The sequence below is a fragment of the Cajanus cajan genome, chromosome 3, assembly GCF_000230855.2.
Source record: "Cajanus cajan strain Asha chromosome 3, NIPB_CcT2T_4, whole genome shotgun sequence".
NCBI classification, from domain to species: Eukaryota; Viridiplantae; Streptophyta; class Magnoliopsida; order Fabales; family Fabaceae; genus Cajanus; species Cajanus cajan.
This window is the reverse complement of record NC_138519.1, coordinates 19,022,313-19,044,559: the sequence shown is the minus strand read 5'-3', so window position 1 is coordinate 19,044,559 and position 22,247 is coordinate 19,022,313. Positions and strand designations below refer to the sequence as shown.

Genomic DNA, 22,247 nt, shown 5'->3' with positions numbered 1-22,247 from the left:
AAGGAGAATAAAGGTTAACTTGATGTCATGTATTTCAAAAAGAAAAGTGTTTAATCTTAACATCAGCAGAATATTTTTTTTGTCTCCCAAAGGAGAAGCTCCATAGTTTCTTTTACATAAAAAAGTTTGTCACCCCTACCACACACATCAAAGGATATTTTAGAACGATGACTATTGAGTTTTCTACAGTTCAAAAGGAATGGTATATTTTATTTTGTTTTGAGGATGAAGAATGAAAGAAACATAGTATTAATGAAAATTGCATCTAATAATTTCTAGATTGTTAAATGAATTTCACTACATTTTATAATTTAAGGCTTCATCATGAATACATCATAAACCCTATGCAGGGATGAAATAGTTCCTAATGGGATAACAAGTTAAAATTAAAGTTTCCATCCCTTTTCCGCATCGCATCATCAGTTTATCCCCTAAATCACATGAATGTTTTGCTTTTCAATATGTTCTCCTAAGCTATGTTTGCTCCACAGGTACTATCAATGTTTTTTTTTTTTTTTTCTTTTCTATATCACAGTTATCCTTTACAGAAGACAATCCTGTTCTTACATACGTGAATTATATTGTTACATATATGGCCTACATCAACTTTGTTATCTGTTAGACTTCAAAAAATAAATTGAATATAGAGTTTTGGAGATAAAAGTATGTACAGGTGCACCAGAAAATTTGAATGCTTCATTCTTCTTTCATTGCTAGCTCATGCATCTTTTTCTGTCCGATTTCCACGAGTAGAGTCAAGAGAGCTTCACACACCTGAGATGCATCTCCTTCAGAAGGGTCATCATTTAGGGAAGAATAAACCATCCAAGCGTGGTCCAATTTTCGTTTAGGCCGCACCACAACAGATCCAGGAACCTCTGCGTCTCGACATGTCACAAGCCCGTCACTTTTCTCACCGTATCTCAGCTGCAGCAACTGTGCACAAGCAGCCATAGCAGCACCAAGGGGCATCACTACAGGGAGTTTTCTTGGTTCACCTGCTGGAGCAACTGCAGGTAGTTCGGCATGTGCAACATGAGACAATGTGGCTAGAACAGCAGGGGAAATGCCAGCTTCGGTCCGAAAGGAAACAATAGGGACTTCTTCTGGCAGATGATGCTCCTTTAAAAACTCCCTCCGCCTTTCATATGTTAAGTCTTCTAAGGCTCGCATGTCACCCTTCATAATAATATTGATGATAAGTAGTAGCATGTGACGGTAAGTTAAATAATGAATAATGTAGATTAGTGGAACTAATTGAAACTGACCTTCACTAACAAGATATAACATAATTGTGTAGCATACATGGCAACATTGAAAAGAACAAACTCAATCATTGAATTACTACATCAAATCAATAGAATCACATATCGACAATGAAATTTTGTTTGCATAAATTGACAAATATGTAGATTAGTGGCAACTAGTTGAAACAGCTTGAACGGGATTATTAGATTTATGAAATAATAATTTAGCAAGAACAGAGTAATCCAAGTTTGTAGGAAGGGTGAGAAATTGAAAATACAACAGACAAGGGGAATCTAGAGTCCAAATCCTATAGTCAAATATATTGGACAAAACGAACAGATCACCATAGGACTCTAGGAGAGCTGAGCCATCTTCTCAACAATGCAAAATTCATGTTAACTTTAAGTTGTAAATTATTCCCAATGAAAAAGAAGTATGTTTTCCTCACAAGGACTCTTGTAGTTGTATGTAACTTAGAAAAACAGTCATTCCATTTTACATTGCTTCTATTTTACAAAGTAATCGAACTCTGGTACAAATGGTCATTCAATTCTAGCATATTCCATTACAATCCAATTCCCTTAAACCACAATTCTGTGCACCAAACATGCCTTAAGCCTCGAAACTCATACCACTGTATTTCTCAGGCATTCAACATATCTTCGTTAACAAGATATACATATATTGCCCAGGAATACACTTTTTAACAAATAATTATACTTCCAATATTCATCTCTACCTTCAAAAGTATGATCAAAGGCTATGTAAGTGACTGAAAACAAACTCTGCAACATGTATATTTCCTTTACACTCTACATAGGGGTCATGATTTAAAAGGGATTTGAGGGATGGGGAGTGGGTTAGAAGGGGTTTAATAAAAAACCTCAACTTGCTAGAAGTGATTTATGACGAATTGCGTGCAAGTTTATGAGGGTCCCACGAGTTGCAAAAATACCCTCTTCAAAGGGAGAATTGTTGTGAAATTGAATAGAATGAAAAATATAACCTCGTGTATGTAGCAACAAACACCATATTCCAATATGCTATCAAGATAATGGAATATGCAAGTAGAACATGAACATATTAAGGTATTATGAGTGACTATATTAGAATATATTATCAATGTAATACATTATACACAAGAACATGAACAAAACCTGTGGCATAATTGGTTATGCCACCTATTATATTACATAAAAAAAAATATAATCCCACTTCAATATAATGGGAGGGATAAAATAGTAATTGTATCTGTTATTTATTTTTACATAAAAATTTACCTATATAAAATACAATTTTAAAATACCAACTTCTCTCTACTTCTTACCTAATTCCACTCTACTAATCAACTACAAATTTCACTCTATTTCCTACATATTTCCTATCTAATCAATTCTGACATATTTTTTTCCTTTCCCTTCAATTCACCCCCTTCTCCCAAGCAGAGCATTAGTGATTATTGGAGTATATCTTTACTCCTTCGCATTGTATTATTTTTATTCTTGTATTAGTTGGTTACCTGTTAGTTAATTTTCTGTTTTCTAGTTTGGTTACCTGTTCAATAGGTCAATGTATCTATAGCTTCCTTTGAAGCTATAGATACATATAAATAGACAAGTTGTAATGTTAATCAGTTAGTGAAAATATAATTTCTTTCTTTGCTGAATTGCTTCCGCTCAATCTCTCTTCTTCTTTCTCACGACTCTTTCATCACAATTCTTCTTGTTACTTAATATGGTATCATAGAGCTCATCGATCCTCCCCCTCTTTATCGCTTCAATCCCTCCTCCCCTCTTTCTCAGCCCCTTTCTTTCTGGCTGCCGGTCTTTCCTCATGGCCAACGAACCACCATCGTCCTCCTCAACTGCACCACCACACTTTCAAGCTGCTCCGGTAAAACCCTCCTCGTCTCCCTCTCTCACCTTTGCCCATACTATTTCTGAGAAACTTGACACCAAGAATTATCTTCTTGGGTGCCAACAAGTTGAACCCGTCATCAAAGGCCATCGTCTTCATCACTTTCTGGTCAATCCCCAAATTCTTCCAAAATTTCTCACGGTCTCTAACAAAGATGAAAATCGCGTCTCTAAAGAGTATCTGGCTTGGGAACAGCAAGACCAGTTACTTCTCTCCTGGTTGCAATCCTCCATGTCCAAGGACATGCTCACCCGCGTCATCGGTTGCAAGTCCTCATTCCAGATTTGGGACAAGATTCATGCGTACTTCCATGCCCACACAAACGCTAAAGCCCGCCAACTCCACAGTGATCTTCGCAGCACCACCCTTGACAACTGCACCATCTCCGATTACCTTCTTCGCATCCAATCCCTGGTTGATTCTCTCACAGCCATTGGTGATTCTGTCTCCTCTAAAGAACATTTGGACATTGTTCTTGAGGGCCTACCAGAGGAATACGAGTCCACCGTCTCCCTAATAAGCAGCCGCTTTGATGTTTTGTCCATCGAAGAGGTTGAAACCCTCCTTCTTGCCCACGAATTTCGCCTTGAGAAATTCAAGAAGAAGAACCTTATCTCCGTCAATCTTCTTGAATCCTCTTCGGGCTCTAACACCCCTGCCTTGCAACCCCAAGCCAACCTTGCCCATCAAGATTCTCAGTTTCCTTCCTTCCGCGGTGGTCGACCTAGTGCACGCAGTGGGTGCGGTGGCCGATCCAACCACCGCTATGGCCGTGGCCGTGGCAGGTTTTCTGGTACCCAATGTTAGGTTTGTCATCGCTATGGTCACATTGCTTCCACTTGTTATTATCGGTTTGATAGCAACTTCGTTCCCACCCTACCCCTTGATAACTCCTTCCCCGCCAACACCTCCACCACCCACCCTGTTTTTGGCTACACCACCTCCCCCTTTCAATCTCAGTCTGCACCTCGCCCTGCTAGCTTCTCTAATGGCATTTTGGAACCTCGACCACCCAACCCTAACACATCCCAAGCATACCTTGTCTCTCCTGGGAACCTTCACGCCCCACCTTCAGCTTTGGCAATGTCTTCCTCCTCACCTGGCGCGAATATATGGTATCCTGACTTTGGCGCTTCCAATCATGTTACCAATGTATCTCACAATATACAACAATACACCCCTTTTGAAGGGCCGGATCAGATTGTCATTGGCAATGGCCAAGGTCTCCCCATAAACTCCTCAGGTGTTACTCATTTCTCTTCTCCTCTCAAACCTCACATTTCTCTTACTCTTCATAATCTCCTTTATGTTCCTACTATCACCAAAAATCTGATTAGTGAGTCAATTCTGTAAGGATAACTCTGTCTTCTTTGAATTTCACTCAGCCTTTTGTTTGGTTAAATCACAGGACAGTAACGAAACTCTCCTCCTTGGAGTTGTCGGTCCTGATGGCTTATATCAGTTTCCATCTCTGCTTCTGCCAAGACAACCTTCTGCAGTTATACCCTCTGCTCACACTGTCTCTTCTAATTCAGTTTCCTATGCCACTTGGCATTCTAGATTGGGACATCCCCATAATGATGTACTCAAATCTATATTCAAACTGTGTAACTTTCCCATCATCAATAAAAGTGTTTCTGATTTTTGCACTTCGTGTTGTCTTGGCAAATCTCACAAATTACCCTCTCAATTATCTAAAACTGTTTATCATACTCCTTTTGAATTAATCTACAGTGATCTATGGGGCCCTGCGCCTGTTTTGTCTGATAATGGTTACCAATATTACATTACATTTGTTGATGCTCATACTTGGTTTACTTGGATCTTTTTACTCAAAAGTAAAGCTCATACGCTTGATGTTTTTAAACAATTTCACGCCATGGTTCAAAATCAATTTCAATTACCTATTAAAGCAATTCAAACTGACTGCGGTGGCGAATTCCGCTCTTTCACCTCTTACCTGGCCCAACATGGCATTCATCATCGCATTATTTGTCCCCACACTCACCATCAAAATGGTGTTGTGGAACGCAAACATCGTCATATTGTTGAGTTAGGTCTTACCTTGCTGGCCCAAGCTCACCTTCCTATGCACTTTTGGGATTATGCCTTCCTAACAAGTGTCTATCTCATCAATAGACTGCCCTCTTCTTCAATCCAGCAGGATGTTCCTTTCCGAAAACTGTTTCATCAGCTCCCTGGCTACAACTTTCTCTGTGTCTTTGGCTGCTCGTGTTTTCCTCACCTTCGGCCCTACAACAAAACCAAACTTCAATTTCGCTCTCAAGAATGTGTGTTCTTGGGTTACTCTACTTCTCATAAGGGTTACAAGTGTCTTGCTCCGTCTGGTAGGATTTTCATTTCCAAAGATGTCATATTTTGCGAAAGTCGTTTTCCCTACCCAAGCCTGTTCTCACCATCCACTCCCAGTTCACCCTCCTTATCCATTTTTGTTCCTCTTGTTATCACCAATCCATAGGCTCCTGTTACCTCTACCTCTCCTTCTCCACCCTCGCCACCAATTTCTACTAATTCTTCCCCTTCTCGGCCTAGTCATACTTCTCCTACGCCCAGTCCCTCTTCCTCCACCTCTTTACCCACTCATGTTGAGGCTCCCCCTGTCAATCTTCATCCCATGACTACTCGGGCTAAAACGGGTATTGTCAAACCCCGACTGCAACCCACTCTTTTACTCACACATTTTGAACCCAAGAGTACCAAACAAGCTCTGGCTAGTGACACCTGGCTTGCTGCCATGAAGCAGGAATATGATGCATTAATGGCCAATGGCACCTGGACTCTTGCACCACTTCCCTCCCACAGAACAGCCATTGGTTGTAAGTGGGTTTTTCGTATTAAAGAGAATCCTGATGGAACTGTTCACAAACATAAAGCTCACCTGGTTGCCAAGGATTTCCATCAGCAATTTGGGTTTGATTATACTGAGACCTTTTCTCCGGTTGTGAAGCCAGTTACCATCCGTCTTATTCTCACTCTTGCTCTCACCCATCACTGGTCCATTCAGCAGCTGGATGTCAACAATGCCTTTCTCAATGACAATCTTGAAGAAGACGTTTACATGTCCCAGCCTCTCGGTTTTGAGTCCTCGGGCAAATCCCTGGTCTGCAAACTTCACAAGGCCATTTATGATCTTAAACAAGCCCCGCGTGCTTGGTTTGATAAACTAAAAGCCACACTGTTTCACCTCAACTTTCAGATCAGCAAGTGTGATCCCTCTCTCTTTGTTTATTCCCATGCCAATAATGTCATCTACATTCTTGTTTATGTAGATGACATTATCATCACTGGCAATAATACTGCTTTCCTAAGAAATATTGTTTCCCAACTCAATTCCGCCTTCTCCCTCAAGGATCTTGGTCGATTGGATTATTTTCTTGGTATTGAAGTCAAATCCAATTCTGATGGCTCGCTCACTCTGACTCAAAGCAAATATGTTCTTGATCTCCTCAATCGCACCAACATGGAAAACTCTAATTCCATCACTTCACCCATGGTCTCTGGATGTAAACTCTCTAAGTCTGGTTCTGACAAATTTCTGGATGTGTCCTTATACAGGTCTGTGGTTGGCGCCTTACAATATGCCACAATAACTCGTCCTGAAATTAGTTTTTCGGTCAACAAGGTGTGCCAGTTCATGTCTAATCCCTTGGAGCAACATTGGTCTGCTGTCAAGCGTATCCTTCGCTACTTAAAGGGAACTATGTCCCTGGGTCTCCATCTCCAACCCACTCCTCCTAACTCTCCCTTGTCCATTCATGCCTACTATGATGTTGATTGGGCCTCTGACCCTGATGATCGCCGCTCTACCTCTGGTGCCGCCATCTTCGTTGGACCCAATCTCATCTCTTGGTGGTCCAAGAAACAAACTATTGTTGCCCGCTCCAGCATTGAAGCTGAATACCGCAGTCTTGCTCTTGCCACTGTTGAAGTTCTATGGATTCAAACCTTACTCTCCGAATTACATGTCTCTCATTATTCCCCTGTAATCTACTGTGATAATATGAGCACCATTGCTCTTGCACATAATCCTGTCCTTCATGCTCGAACCAAACATATGGAGCTGGATCTCTTCTTCGTTCGGGAAAAAGTAGCTGCCAATCTTCTTCACGTGGTTCATGTTCCGGCCATTGATCAATATACTGATATTCTTACTAAGTCCTTATCTCCATCTCGATTTTGTGAGCTTCGATCCAAGCTCAAGTTGGCTGATTCTTCGCCTCACCCTACTTGATCTTGCGGGGGGCTATTGGAGTATATCTTTACTCCTTCGCATTGTATTATTTTTATTTTTGTATTAGTTGGTTACCTGTTAGTTAATTTTCTGTTTTCTGGTTTGGTTACCTGTTCAACAGGTCAATGTATCTATAGCTTCCTTTGAAGCTATAGATACATATAAATAGACAAGTTGTAATGTTAATCAGTTAGTGAAAATATAATTTCTTTCTCTGCTGAATTGCTTCCGCTCAATCTCTCTTCTTGTTTCTCACGACTCTCTCATCACAATTCTTCCTGTTACTTAATAGTGATATATAAGACTACACTGCCTAGTATAATATGTCCAACCACTCCGATGGGACCTAAACAGTCTGCTAAACAACATTGTAGTTCAACAAATCAATAGATATTCGCTCAAGCAACATGAAATTGTAAACTGTAAATCTGCTCAGCAAATGCAGATTACAAGCAACAAAACAAATGGCCAAAGCTTCTAATATTCAAATTCATTTTCTCTAATATTCACATGCAAGAAGGAAAAGCCATATCAGAAAAGGATACCAAAGAAAAATAAACATTTCAAGTACAAAAAGAAAAAAGGAACCAAAAGGAGAAAACAAAAAACTCAACATACCTTAATCACTTTACAGATAATAATCTCAGTAAGTTTCCGTACATTTACATAATCACCAAGCTGTCCTTCTCGAAGAAGATCTGAAGCGATAGGGGTTCCACCATAGGGGCTTTGTGCTAATGCCAACCCAGCAACTTTATCTTTCAAATCAGACCAATACAATGATAAAGCAGCTGCTGCGTCTACTCCTCCTTTGCTATGTCCAAGAAGCAAAACACGTTTCTTTGAACCCCAATAAATTTCCTCAATGTACTCTTTTAGTTCTCTGGCATTTTTCTCGACTGAAGACTGATTAATAATTACTCAAAATTCAGTACTAGAACGTAAAAACAAGATCACCAATATGATATACACAAAAACTAGAGTTAAGAGTTTTTCATGTGAGCTATTATTATCATCATTTAGTACTGTTATTGATTATACAACTAAAATGAATATTATAATATACCTCACTATGAATCTTTGCGATATGACAGGCCAAACCCATCTTTGAAAAACTGACTTTTGTATTGACAAAGTAAAGTGGACCATGATTACTGAAAAGACCTGCCATTGTAAAAGGCATGGGAGTTAATAGCACACAAAGAATGTTGCAACAACCAACTTTGCCAGTTTTACGATTTACATCCTATAGGCCAGGTGCTAATAAACATTTCTCATTCCAGTTGCACCATGGACCTTAGGCTTTTCCTGTATGTGGAGCTTGGAAGCAGATTTGGTCATGATTAACCTGGTCATATACATAGTCAGTCACTTTACCTGGAATTAACAAATAAACCACCGAATTTGGTAACCTGTGAACACCATGCCTGACAAGGTAAGAAAAACTAAAGTTAACAAAACAACGGTGAAGAGAAAATTGAGAAAAATAAATACTAGGATACTCACTTGATGTTGTCCAGAATTTCCAGGAACCTCTCTGTTCCATCTTCAACCGGAGGCATTCCTGGATCACGTTGAAGCCAACCTATATCATCTGCAGATCCACGCACAGTCCTTCGAGCACGTTCAATCAGGCTGAAGTAAACAAAACATAGTTTACTATTCCCATGTTAATTGTCAAACGAGCTTTACAATTTGGAGTTTAGATGGTTCTATAGCAATTTAAAAAAATAAAAGAATTGGGGTACAGTATAAACCAACATTATAAGTTTCAATTACGGGAACAACAATGAAAACAGTAGGGTTCAATCTTGGGGTGGCCTTAATAGTAAGCAAACTAGCAGTGGCAGAGATTAAACCATATCTTTCAATCTGATAGGAACCAGAATAGGAATGGTAAGACTGGAGTAATATTGATACTGAATTAGAATGACATCAGTGGTATAAACCTCTGTTACAAGATGAACATACTTGCAAAATTACGAATTGAACATTAAAATAACTGTACATTATAATTCAACAATGACAAATCATAACAATTCAGCTTCATAATTTGGAAGAGAAAAAAAAAAAGAAGAAGACATTTTTAAGGGCTTATCAGGAAAAATCACATTTAGAATAAATTGATAAACAATACCTTTGGAAAATGGAGATGCCACTTTGTCCAGTACGATTTGATTCAACAAGTGCACTGGAATTTTGTGACAGATTTCCACCAGAAGTCCTCGTGATTTCATCATGCATATGTGTAGCTGAAGAAGATGCAGCACTAGATGACTCAACATTAGTTAAAAGGGGAATACGCTCGATTTCGGTAGATGAAGATGCATCAGTTTCTGCAGAAGAAAACTCCACAAGTTCTTGTGCATGACTTCCAGAAGAACCAGGACGTCTGGGTGAATGTTCTACTGAAAAATTAAAAAAAGATTTAAGGTCTAAAACTGCAGAAGTCAAGGCCCTGTAGTAGTACAATTAATAAGACAAACATGGAACAAAAACGATACAAATCAAATACACGAGTTTGGGCAGAACTCAAATAAGATAACATGAGGAAAGGTAATGTCTCAAAATTATACAAGGAATACAGTCAATAAATCATAAACAAACTCAAATTAAGTCTAGGTGAAATTTCATGAAGTAGTACAGAGCAATATTATAAACAATTCCAAATCATACAGTACCTAGACTAAAGCAGATTTCCGGAATCAAATTGAACCTATGATAAATTCTCAAGTGAAATATACATAAAAAGTAAAGGCTATATATTCAACAAGGATTTTGCTATAGATGGGTTTCAATTAGGTTTCTGATAAACAAATTTTGTGTGTTTGGCATGGGGAAATCAGGCCCATTACTGAGGCATTTGGTTCTTTACATGTACATTTTAACCCACTTCCCCCATATCTGTACAGGATTGCATCGGAGATGAGATAGAAAGAAAATGACAAAGTTTACGTGGAAAAGGTTCTCCTGCATGAGAAGCACAGTTGTGCTTATCAACGCACAATTGTGCATGTCCAGCAAAGACCAAGAGATGACAAAAAAGATCAAGCATGACTATGTTCCATAATGCACGGCTGTGCTAGAATGCCAAGTCTCCGCTTACTACAGGAGGCTCCACTATGCTACCCTATGCACCACAGTGCTTGGATCTGAAGTTACTGTCTCCAGATAGAAGCAGACTCTCAGCATGATGATGCTTCCGAATTGAAGCACGATCATGCTAACTCTAGCACCTTGGTCATTCAAGTTAATTATGAATAGAGATGTGAGAGGAGAGAAAGGGGCATCTTGGCTTTTGTGCAAAAAAAAAGGACTTCCTTGGACTTCAAGAGCACATTTCTTGGACATGTGGAGATCAAAGAATTCCTTATTGTAAAGGTTTTTTCTTGAATTTCTCATGGGTAATCTTATAATGGCTTTCTCTTTTGTTGTCATGGGAAACTAATTCTTAAGCTATGATTATGGTATACTCATTGCATGAGAGATCCTGAACTAACCCTGATTTAATTGATAATTTTATTTCCATTTATTCACTTCAATCGTCATAGTATTCCTTTGGTGTTATTATGGAACTAATCACCTTGCATAATTATAATAGATTAATTAATCATTGACTCCACCTAAATGAATTGATGGACCTATAGGGTAATTAAGTTTGGAATCATCAAATGATCAAACTACAAACTAAACCTTCGATTGGATTTGTTCACTTCTTTGCTCGAATTCCTTTCCTAAATTAAATTACATGATCAATTAGGGGTTTAATCCAGAAAAGAGTTTTACAATTGAGTTTGGAAATAGAATTAGAATTAAATTCAGGGTGAGGGGAATCAAATACATAGGTGGACCCTAATCCTAAGTTCTTTCCATCACTGAAATTATCTCCTATTTTCTTACTTTTGACTACTTTAATTTCATCCAAGAAAACCTCTTTTAATTAAACCACTTAAACAACACAAGGATTTCTCCGGAAGTCTGAGTCACTCCTTTGAGTATGATGTAGAGATTATGTCCTTTGTTACTTCCAGGATAGGATACACTTGTCGGGAAGCATATTCTAAAACCTATCGGTTTTACAAGAGGACAATAAACTTCTAATATAGTAATCACATACTTTGTGGCATTGTCTATCCCTCGAAAGGTATGTCTGTGTTTTCTGAAAGGTGACCATAACTCCATAGCAATCTGATTAGGTTCTTCAATTGTCAACATCCATGTATAAATGCAAAGATGAGGTAACAAAGTTTAAGTGCATCATTTCTATTTTTAATTAAAAGTGGATGAGCTAAGTACCTCCCTATTTTTATTTTGGCTTAATTGCACTTTTTGTCACCCAATTTTCATGATTTTGCAAATTTTGCCACCAAATTTTAAAACTTTTGCACTTTTTACTACCTTGTTAATTGGCCATCCAGTTAACCACCGATGTGGATTGCTAATGTGGCATCCAAATCATGTGACATAATGTGCCACATTGTCAAACAACATGACATGTCATCGGTTGACTAGCCACATTAGCGGTTAACGTGTCATGTCAGTGATCAATTAACAAGATGACAAGATGTACATTTTAAAAAGTTGGGTGGCAAAATTTGTGAAATTGTAAAATTTTGGTAGCATAAAGTGCAATTAAGCCTTTTTTTCTCTTGGAGATAAACTGCATTATTATTTTGATATGCCATATAATAACTCAGCTTCATTATTTCCTTTTTTTTTATGCAAACTTATGACTGGCAGCATAATTCCTTTAACTTCTAAAAGAAGAATCTACTTAAATTACACCTCTGAACTCTGAAGAACTAGATAAATAAAAAAGAACCTTGCCTGAATAATCAGAGAAACAACCAGTTAAGTATGATGTTGTTTGTGCAAGATAAGAAGCAGCATCATTGAGAGCTGGCATGGATGAAAATATATGAGGAATAATCCCATCATTTGTCAAACCCTCTCCCTGTACCTGAAAAATGATAAAAAAAAAGAAAATATAATCTGATTTTTATGTAAAAACTAATAAAATGATTATTTATTATTGCTTTAATCATCAAGACAATCATAAAGGGAATGTGCAAACTAGTAAAAAAAAACTAAATGCAATAATAAAATAGTAATAAAGTATAAAGTATTTGAACCGAAGTACCATTAACAGCAAGGTCCTTATTCAACAAGAACAAATCACCCCTCTTCAAATCATTAAATGCAGGCCTCTAGAAGCCAAGTATTTTAGTAGAAAGAAACACATCACAAGTTAAAGATGCTTGGCCTTGGCCATACCAAAATGCTTTTTGTCACCTTCCCTTTCTCGAAAGGGGTAAGTAGGAAGAAGGGAAGTGGCTGTCAAAGAAAAAAAGGCAATAGGAAATTTATGCTCATAAAGTATTCCTGGTGTACATTATCTCATCCCTTGTTTTTTTTTAACACGGATCTTTCCTAATACTCAGCACTAGCACAAGTTGCACACTTGGCTACAATACTGAACAAGTTGTGATTCCTCGGTGTGATGCTCCACTGGTACAAAGATAGCCTTTTGTAATAAAGCATGTTACTCTCATTTTTAAAACTTGGCTTGCAGATCCCAACTATTTGTTTCAATAACTAGCACTTGCACACATTAATTTTCTAACATTAATTATTTTCCTTTTCATTCACCTAGCTATTAGAATTTTAACTCTCACATCCCTTTGACACCCACAAAAAATCCACTTGTTATGATAATAACAAATCCAGTTGATTGGAATGTGAGGAATGAATCAAGCCATGGCAAATGCTCAACTTATGTTCCAAAGACATAAAACTTTGTAACTATAAATTATGAAAGAAATCACAGATATGTTACTTATCACCAATGAGGTGCTTGATTCCCCATTCTGTGGGTTTCAAGCTTGCACCATCGAAACCAATTTAGGCCAAATGCAAGGAATAAAGTTCATGACAGAATTAACAGCGCACAAATAATTTACTCATTTTCCAACCTTGTTGTTCGCATATATGCTTCCAACACAATATATGTATATAACATATAACATACAATACCAATCAACAACACACATTAATGGTTTAGTAGTAGAATAAAACTCTACAAAAGAAAAAATCTAGGTTCAAATATTGGCGAGCATATTTTTTCCATTTTTTTTAATCTGAATGCTATTCATATATTATTTAACAAATTATGCAAGCTTGAGAATAGAGAAGATTTATAGAAGGCCCACATACAGGCCACAGGCCCAGATTGTGGAGACTGTAGAAGATATGATTAGATATCTTTAAATAGAGTAACTATCTAATGCTTATCTTTATGGCTGACTTTTAGGGATTTTTCTGTTATTTCCCTAGTTTCCCTAATTATTGTATTCCTCCTGACTATAAATAAATCAGATTGGGCAAGGAAGAACACACAATTGCTACAATTTCTATATGGTATCTGATAGGACTATAACGTCCAGGCCCAGAATGTTACCCTATTGGTAGAGCTGTCAAAATGGGCTTGGCCCGGTGAGCCAACCCGGCCCACCACGGGTTCGAGCCGGGTTGGGTTAAAAAAAATTTGAAAATTTTAATACGGGTCAAATTTGAACCCGGCTCACTAACAACCCGGCTCACCCGGGTTAAACCCGTGGTGAGCCGGGCTGGGCCCACCAATCCGTGATTAAATTTTTTTTTTTAATAAAAATACAATAATTATTGGGCTATAGTGCAGCCCAACATGAGACAATAATGATTTAATGTTAGATTGTGATTTGTAATTTTTATGATTTTGGATTGTATTTGAAGTTTAAGATGATTTTGGATTATATTTAAAGTTTAAGATGATTTTGGATTATATTTATCTATTTGAGATTATTTAGATTTGACTTGATTGTATTTAAAATTATCATTTAATGTTTGGGATGAATGATTCATTTATGGATGTCTTAATTAAGAATCTCAGATTTTTAAAATAAGTTTAAATTTTTGGGCTTTAGTTGTATATTAAGAAAAAAAATGAAAAAAATTTTTTAAAGGTGAGCCAACCCGTTTAACCCACCAACCCGTGGTGGGCCGGGCCGGGCTCGATTTTTTGAGCTCACTGATAAATGAGCCGGGTTGGGTTGGCCCACCAAATGGTCAACCCATGGTGGGCCGGGCCGGGTAGCCCGTTTTGACAGCTCTACCTATTGGGCCAAGGATTACTTAATGGACTAGTAACAAATGTATGAAGAATTGGGCCTTATTATTTCTGTTTTCCTCTAAGGTCTTCTAGACCATTGTAAGGGTATTTAACCCCAAAATCACCTTCGAATGAGGATGATGAAATTCCTGAATTTAGATTTTTCTTAGCTCTGTTCTGGTAGACCTAATTTTCCTGTAGTTCCTATCAAATTGGTACTTTCATTGACTATGCCTCCTAAACCTAATCGGGATGCTGACCTCAACCTTCCTTCTGATGAGGCTTCGGATACTGTTCTGTTAGCTTTGTCGTCTCCGATTCCAACATTGGAAAAACTATTTTGCATCAGACCCAGCAGGCAAAGCAACAGTTATTAGATTCATTCATGATACACACCTGGGAGCCACGTACAGTTTTCGTGATGGGCTCTTGTACTTCCACAATAGGCTTTTTGTGCCTAGGGTCTTCGATTTTCGTCAACAATTGATGAAGGAATACCATGCCACTCCAATAGCTGGCCATTCTGGCATTAAGTCCAGCCTTAGCCGCCTCTGCATCCTATTATTGGCCCTCAATGGCTTCTAATGTTCGTCAGTTCATCAGGAGTTGTTCCATCTGCCAACAAAACAAATATGAAACTCAGAAACCTAGGGGACTTTTACAACCACTACACACTCCCAACAAGGTATGGGAAGAGGTGACCATGGATTTCATTACCTCATTACCAGGTTCATACGGTTACACAGTGATCTGGGTGGTATGCGATCGTCTGAGCAAGTATAGCCATTTTGTGGCCCTTCCCACATGATTCACTACACAGCAACTCGCTCAGCGTTTTATGCAGGAGATCTTTCGGGTGCATGGCCCTCCTAAAGTCATCATTTCAGACAGAGATCCCATATTTTTGAGTCAGTTTTGGCGTGAGATTTTTAAAGCACAAGGAACGACACTTAAATACAACTCTTCTTACCACCCACAAACGGATGGTCAAACTGAGGTTTTGAATCGCACCCTGGAATGTTTCCTACGTTGCTTCGTGAGCGACACTCCTTGTTCGTGGTTTCGCTTCCTTCACATTGCAGAGTTCCGGTACAACACCAGCAAGCATTCCAACTTAGCTACATCCCCTTGTCACGTCCTCTATGGTCGCACTCCACCTACTACCATTGATTTACTGCCTGGCCTTGCTCCCAAAGTTTCCTCCGTGTCCTCCATCCTGCAAGAACACAAAGCCATTTTATTAGTTGTGAAATACCATCTTCACCGCACACGACAGAGAATGAAAATAGAGGCAGACAAACATCGCCTAGACGCCCATTTTGCTGTCGGCGACTGGGTCTGGGTGCGCCTTCAACCTTATTGTCAAACGACTATGCATCGTCGTTCTAACCAGAAACTGTCGAAGTGATTCTACGGACTGTTCAAGATTCACCATCGTGTCAGCATGGTTGCTTACGCGTTGGAGTTACCAGAGGGTTCCTGCATACATCATGTCTTCCACGTGTCTAAGTTGCGGCCCTTCGTCGGCGAAGACCCACTATCTCAGTTCCGGCCACCACCATCTTCTTTACTCGAAACAATCCACAATCCGCTTCCCTCGTGCTCGGATGCAGGTGAAACAACACTTGAACCCATTCCTTTGGCTATGCCACCGACATGCCCACACGAAATGACCAGAATGACTTTTCACCCTCCCAAGGCACCTCCATATGCTTTAACTGCGAAAGATGCACATGCGCACTCATCAATGGCTGACATGACTTTGGGAACTGCTTCGCAGAATCCCAAGATACGCTCGGATGAAGCACACATTGATGACACGCCCACCCCACTTCTTGCTCGTGCTACACGTTGGATGGCACTAGAAGAAACACAAAATCATCTCCACCCTCCAATAATGCTTCGATCCGTGACTTCCCTCAAGGCACCAACCAACCCATGACAAGTAGCAACCTTGAGGACAAGGTGCTAATTCAACCGAGGGCCATTGATACGACTATAACGTCCAGGCCCAGAATGTTACCCTATTGGGCCAAGGATTACTTAATGGACTAGTAACAAATGTATGAAGAATTGGGCCTTATAATTTTTGTTTTCCTCCAAGGTCTTCTAGACCATTGTAAGGGTATTTAACCCCAAACAACACATGAAGCTTTTTCAGTGTGACCCACTCACTGGCAACCCCACCTCGACCCTCCTCAGCCTCCGGTGAACCATACCCAGCTCTTGTTTGGCCCTTTCTCATGGTGTCCTACGACTCTTCCTTGGTGCTTGCTTCTGCCACGACGTTTATTAACAATCATAGTACCCAGGAAGCCAAGCTTGCCCCGGATGTTACTATCATGGCTCAATCTAGTAATTCTATAGCTTTTGTCTCTTAGTACTCCTCCCTTGGACACCGGACACTTGACACCGGTGCTTGTTACACTACAATATGTTTGTTACTTTGATGCTGATTGGACAGGAACACCATCAGACAAGAGGTCCACTTCTGGTTATTATGATCTTATTAGAAGAAACTTGATTTTATGAAGAAGCAAGAAACAAAATATAGTTGCTTGACCTAGTGTTGAAGCCAAGTACTGTTCTATGGCAGCAACTGCCTTCGAAATTTCATGGCTTAAGCAACTTCTTCAATAATTACAGTTTGGATAATGCTAAACTGATTTGTGACAACCAGACTACACTACTCTTCATATTGCATCTAATCTAGTATTTCATGAACGAACCAAACACATAGAGACACACTGTCATTTTGTGGGAGAAAAGGTGCTCAGGAGAAATCACCATTGACTTTGTTAGTTCCATTTATCGGGTAGCAAACATTTCACAAAATCTCTCAAGGGTTCCCAAGTGGAATACATTTGTAACGAGCTTGGCTCATATGGTGCATATGTTCCGGCTTGAGGGGGAGTTTTAATGATATAATTAGATATCTTTAAATAGAGTAACTATGTATAGCTTATCTTTAGGGCTGATTTTAAGAGATTTTATCTTTTTGTTATTTCCCTAGTTTCCCTAATTATTGTATTCCTATTGACTATAAATAAATCAGTTTGTGTGTGAGGAAGAACACACAATTTGTGCAATTCCCATAGACACCAACATAAAACAGGCTAGATTGGGTTTGCTCATTTTTTTCCCCTATATCTTAAAGCCTTTGAAAAATAAGCAGGGAATATAATTTTCTTGTTATTGGCCATTCTTTTCATATAAGGAAAAGTGATTCAATAGTATATAAGAAGGGATCACCATTCCTTTGAAGAATAGTTCACACCATACATGTATGATATGAATAAATGCACCAATCCCAACCAATACCATTTTCTGTTGCAAATGCATTTACTAACTTTTTTTTGTTCCTCTATTTGTATAAGTAGCTCTTAACATGAGGTCTGGCCACTGAAAATATCCGTCTTTTGACTCTTTTCAGTTAAAGGACAATGTTCTGATTAATCAAGACAAGTGAACAACTGAATATAAAACAGATTCGTTTTATAGAGTTTAAACATCATAATTTTCTCATTACTCACTAGCTGTGATTAACCTAACTCAGCAAATCTCATATGGCATGTTTGGATCAGCAGTCTCATCTTCACTCTTCACATCAAAAACACATTAAATTCTTAATAAAACGCAAAAGCTGGTATCAGTTTCTTCCACTTTAACGCCTGCCAACAGTTATGTGACACCGACCCAAACACGCATATAATTAACCTAACTCGGCTAATCTCATAATTAATTTTGTTTGATCATAATTATTAACTAGCTGTTATTAACTCGGCTAATCTCATAACTAGTTTTGTTTGGTCATAACTATTAACTAACAGCATATATAACCACAATTGGACGCATCGCAGGTGTATCTCATGCCCTATAAATGTTGCACACCAGATTCATTCAATTATCACGTAAACATTTCCCAACTTCAAATAAACCTCTCATTAGAACTCTAATAGGAAAACACTTTGCCTATTAATATTTATTTACAAAAAACAAAACAAAGCAAATAAAAACTATTTCCAATGCAGAATTCATCAAAATTATAAAAACATAAATCATGCACTTCGAAGTTTTCGCGCACGGAATATCTATTTCGTATACACAATATAAAAAAAATGAAAATACGTGACTCACGACTAAGGGCGTGGTCGATTCCAGATGCTCTGGATTCGGAGCTCGCACCATCGAAACCAGTTTCTGCCAAACGCGAAAAATAACGTTCATGACAATTGAATTAATAACCGCGATAATTGTGAAAACAGAGAAAAGGAAAACGAAAATTGGAAGCATGTGTTGAAATTATTATACCTTTGAGAATTGCGATGCGAAGCAAAGTGTGCGCGATTATGAGGAAAGGGGTTTGAATTGAGAATGAGGGAAGGAAGCGCTGCACAATGATGGCGTTGTATTGGTTCGTTTCGTAACGGTAAGAGGAATAGTGGTGTGGACGTGGTGACGAACGAGACGACGTCGTTTTGTGCAACTTCTCTTTCGGTTTTCACCGTCCTTGCTTTGTTGGTTGCATGTGCGTCCAACAATTCAAAGTGGACATTTTCCATTTCGACGGCCCAAGCCCATATCCATGCTATTTATATTTTGTTAATGAATAATTAATTTTCCATCGTTTTTTATTTAAAGTAAAATGTTGTTGCTTGAACACAGAAAATTAAAAGAAATGTATGATAAAAGATTTTTATTTTATTTTAATGGGGAAGCTTATGATAGATCTCCATTGTTATGTTTGTTTCAGCGACAAAGTGGTAGGAAAAAAGTGAAATAGAAGAGAACGAAGGAAAGAAAATGAATAGAAAACTTGTTTTCTTTTTCTGTTGTATAATTGTTTTTTTTTTTTGACAGAATATTGTATAGTTGTATAAAAAGTTAAAAAAAAATTATACATAAAATGTGATAGATATTCTTAATAATAATAAAATAAAATAAAAAAAGACAAGTATGAAAAAATAAAGACAAATTTATTTTTATCTAAAAAATTTACGATGCTTCCCATTTTTATCCACAATTGGGCATAATGTTATTTTAAACCATTTTTTTTTTCTTGCATTGGTTGACACATGCATGGGACTTGAGTCTTACATTGTAAGTAAGAATTCTGATGTGATGGCCTATGGCTTTCCAACTACAACAACTAACTTTCACAATGTGGTTCTCCAATAGTACTTTGTAATAACAGCTAAAGAATTATGATTTATTTAGCTAAATAGAGAGACATGATTAACCTACTTTGATACTAACTTGAGATTTTAGGAGGGAATATTTTGTATTTAACTTATTGTGAGTGAAATGCTTGAGTAAAAGGAGTAATCAATAGTAAATAGAACAATATTTATACATAAGCTAGTTAAACAAATAATAATTTCATAGAACAATTTACAAGAAAGAAGAGTAATGGGCTCATATTTCTAATTCTATTTCCTATGTTACAATGCATCTTGGTTACTTGGTAAGTGGGATAATGTTTAAATTATGTAATTTCCAGTAATACCCTTAGAATCCCACTTTTATCCAGGCCATTTCTCTTTTTATTTTCTTGAACTAAAAGTGTATTGAGGGTGCATTAGAAATTTAGTTGGACAATTTATTTTAGCAATCTGTGCAATCAAATAATGCAAAAGTAGAGTACTATTAGCTTTGAGATTCTTAATAATCAATCACTCCACTCTATTTTGGAATTGGATTGCAAATTCCTCATCCTCTACCTTGTAATTTGTGTGATTTCTTAATAATGAAATAAATGGAGGTTAATGTTATATCCTGCTCCTACAATATGTTATTTATCTATGTTAGGGACAATCTTTGGTTGTTGTCCTATCTTTCGGCTTATGAATAGAGTCATTGGCTCATTGTTCTTCTGTCTATACTTAACAAGTGTTTTTTTGTAAATTATAACCAATAAGATGCACAGTTGCTAGTGTGTATCTTGTTTAATTTTAAACTTATGTTTATTTTATTTGGACCTTGATTGATCCTAGTTTGACAATTGTCGCAAATTTTTAGCTACTACAGCTGCTGAGTTATTGATTCTGGTTTGGCAATTGCAGCAGATTTTGGTGCATAATTTTAAGCAATCAGAGCATGGTTGTCAAACTCGTGAGTCAACTCGTAAACTCGTACGAGTCTACGAGTCTAGGGTAGCCAAACGGGTTAACTCGCCCATAGACTCGTTTTTTGGTAGACTCGGGCTGACTCGGGTAGACTCGGTCAGAATCGCGAGTCTGAGGCCGAGTCCACGAGTCTGGTTCCGTTTTTTTTTTCACCCCTAAATGGCCCAAAACGACGTCATTTTACCTAGGGTTAGACATTTTTCCCTTTGCGCGAAGATGCCTCCATCATTCTCACGTTTTTGACCTGGTTTCTCTCCTTCCGAGCATTCGAACACTCATCTCCGCTGGTACGAACGTGCATCTCTGCTGCTACGAACGCCCATCTCCACCGCTACGAACGCCCATCTCCGCCGCTACGAACGCCCATCTCCGCCGCTACGAACGAGCATCTCCGCCGCGTACGAACGCCGCCGCTGCATACGAACGCGCGTCCTCTTGCTGGGAAGGACGCGGGTCTGTTTCTGTTTTCTCTCCCTCTGCTGCATCTCTGCTGATGATGCTCATGCATTTGTTGGAGGATTGGACTTTGATTGATAAATTTAGATCTTGTTTTATGTTTTTTATTTGTGGACCTATGTGTTTTCGACTTTTTGTTATTTATGTATGGTTTAAGATTTGTATTATGACATTTTATTGTTGTTATTTGACTTATTTCAGACTTAGAATGTTGAAATAGTGATATCATATTGTGTATGTTCATGTTTTTTAATATCTTTTAATAGTAGGTAGACTCTTACGAGTCTACGAGAGCTCCACAAGTTTGTGTAGACTCTCGAGTTTGACAACCTTGAATCAGAGTCTCTTGTAAAGAAAAAAAAAATTGCAGCAAGCAAATTTTTTTGTATGATTTGAACAAACCCATTAATTCGTAGTTTTGCCATCCCAAGTTAATTATCTTGCCATAGTGCTGTTTTCCTTTTCCAGACCTCAACATGACACTTAATTTGACATGTGTTGGTGAGACTTGCGTAATCTTGTTTTGTTCATTAGTTGAGAAAATTGAAGACACAAAAAGCTCGGAAATAAGCATAGAAACATCAACAAAATTGACCCTGCTTTCTTCATCCTTGGCTATGCTAAGTAAGGTCATTAGATCTTTGCTTCTCAAACATCCAATAATTCAAGTCATTGCTGAGCATAGTCACTATAAACAACAGAACACCAACATTTCTAATTAATATAGGTTAATATAGATATCCACCAGTCACAATTAGCGAACCAAAGTAATATAACATACCTAATATTATAAGGATATTTTATTTTTACCACCTTTTGTTATATCTATCATATCCATTTAGGTCAAGAAAAGCAGCAATTGAGGTTTGTTCTTGCATATCATGAATAGTTGATCCAACTCCTTCATTTGGGACAAGAATAATAATTATCAAAGTTAGCAGCTGGTCTGAAATTTGAATTATCAATAGAAGCAATAGCCACACCTAGTTCAGACAAAATAACACTGGAGTCTTCAACCCTCAAGATCAAGACCAGCTGGTGATATAGTAGGATCATAAATTTTTGTTGTAAAAGTTTTTTGCCTTATATATCTGTAGATTTT

At 38.0% G+C, this 22,247-nt stretch overlaps 1 protein-coding gene across 5 annotated transcripts; it reads right to left on the bottom strand.

The window, feature by feature from the left end:
• Positions 1 to 249: 249 nt before the first annotated feature.
• On the bottom strand, positions 250 to 19,080 carry LOC109789762 (alpha/beta-Hydrolases superfamily protein). Of its 5 annotated transcripts, none has more exons than XM_083070634.1 (10): positions 18,876 to 19,080; positions 18,702 to 18,764; positions 14,961 to 15,780; positions 12,245 to 12,377; positions 9,555 to 9,825; positions 8,924 to 9,052; positions 8,795 to 8,829; positions 8,484 to 8,581; positions 8,036 to 8,323; positions 250 to 1,179 (listed from the first exon to the last, which is right to left on the bottom strand). In XM_083070634.1, the coding sequence occupies exons 3-10, from the start codon at positions 15,084 to 15,086 to the stop codon at positions 697 to 699; spliced, it is 1,563 nt and encodes a 520-aa protein (XP_082926760.1). In that variant the 5' UTR covers positions 15,087 to 15,780; positions 18,702 to 18,764; positions 18,876 to 19,080; the 3' UTR covers positions 250 to 696. The 5 variants fall into 5 exon arrangements, with proteins under 5 accessions (XP_082926760.1, XP_082926758.1, XP_082926759.1 ...); XM_083070632.1 differs by lacking the exon at positions 18,876 to 19,080 and having other exon boundaries at positions 8,795 to 8,844; positions 14,961 to 15,179; positions 15,282 to 15,780; XM_083070633.1 differs by lacking the exon at positions 18,876 to 19,080 and having other exon boundaries at positions 8,795 to 8,844; positions 14,961 to 15,433; positions 15,535 to 15,780.
• Between the last annotated feature and the right edge of the window lie 3,167 nt (positions 19,081 to 22,247).

Bases quoted from the DNA above. Each gene is read 5' to 3' on its own strand.
- LOC109789762 (XM_083070631.1), bottom strand. From the start codon at position 15,086: ATGGCCAGCTATTGGAGTGGCATGGTATTCCTTCATCAATTGTTGACG. The intron at 9,826-12,244 runs GCAAGGTTCTTT...TTAATTTTTCAG, and splicing joins TTGTTTCTCTGATTATTCAG to TAGAACATTCACCCAGACGT. The intron at 8,324-8,483 runs GTATATTATAAT...ATTATTAATCAG, and splicing joins TCGCAAAGATTCATAGTGAG to TCTTCAGTCGAGAAAAATGC.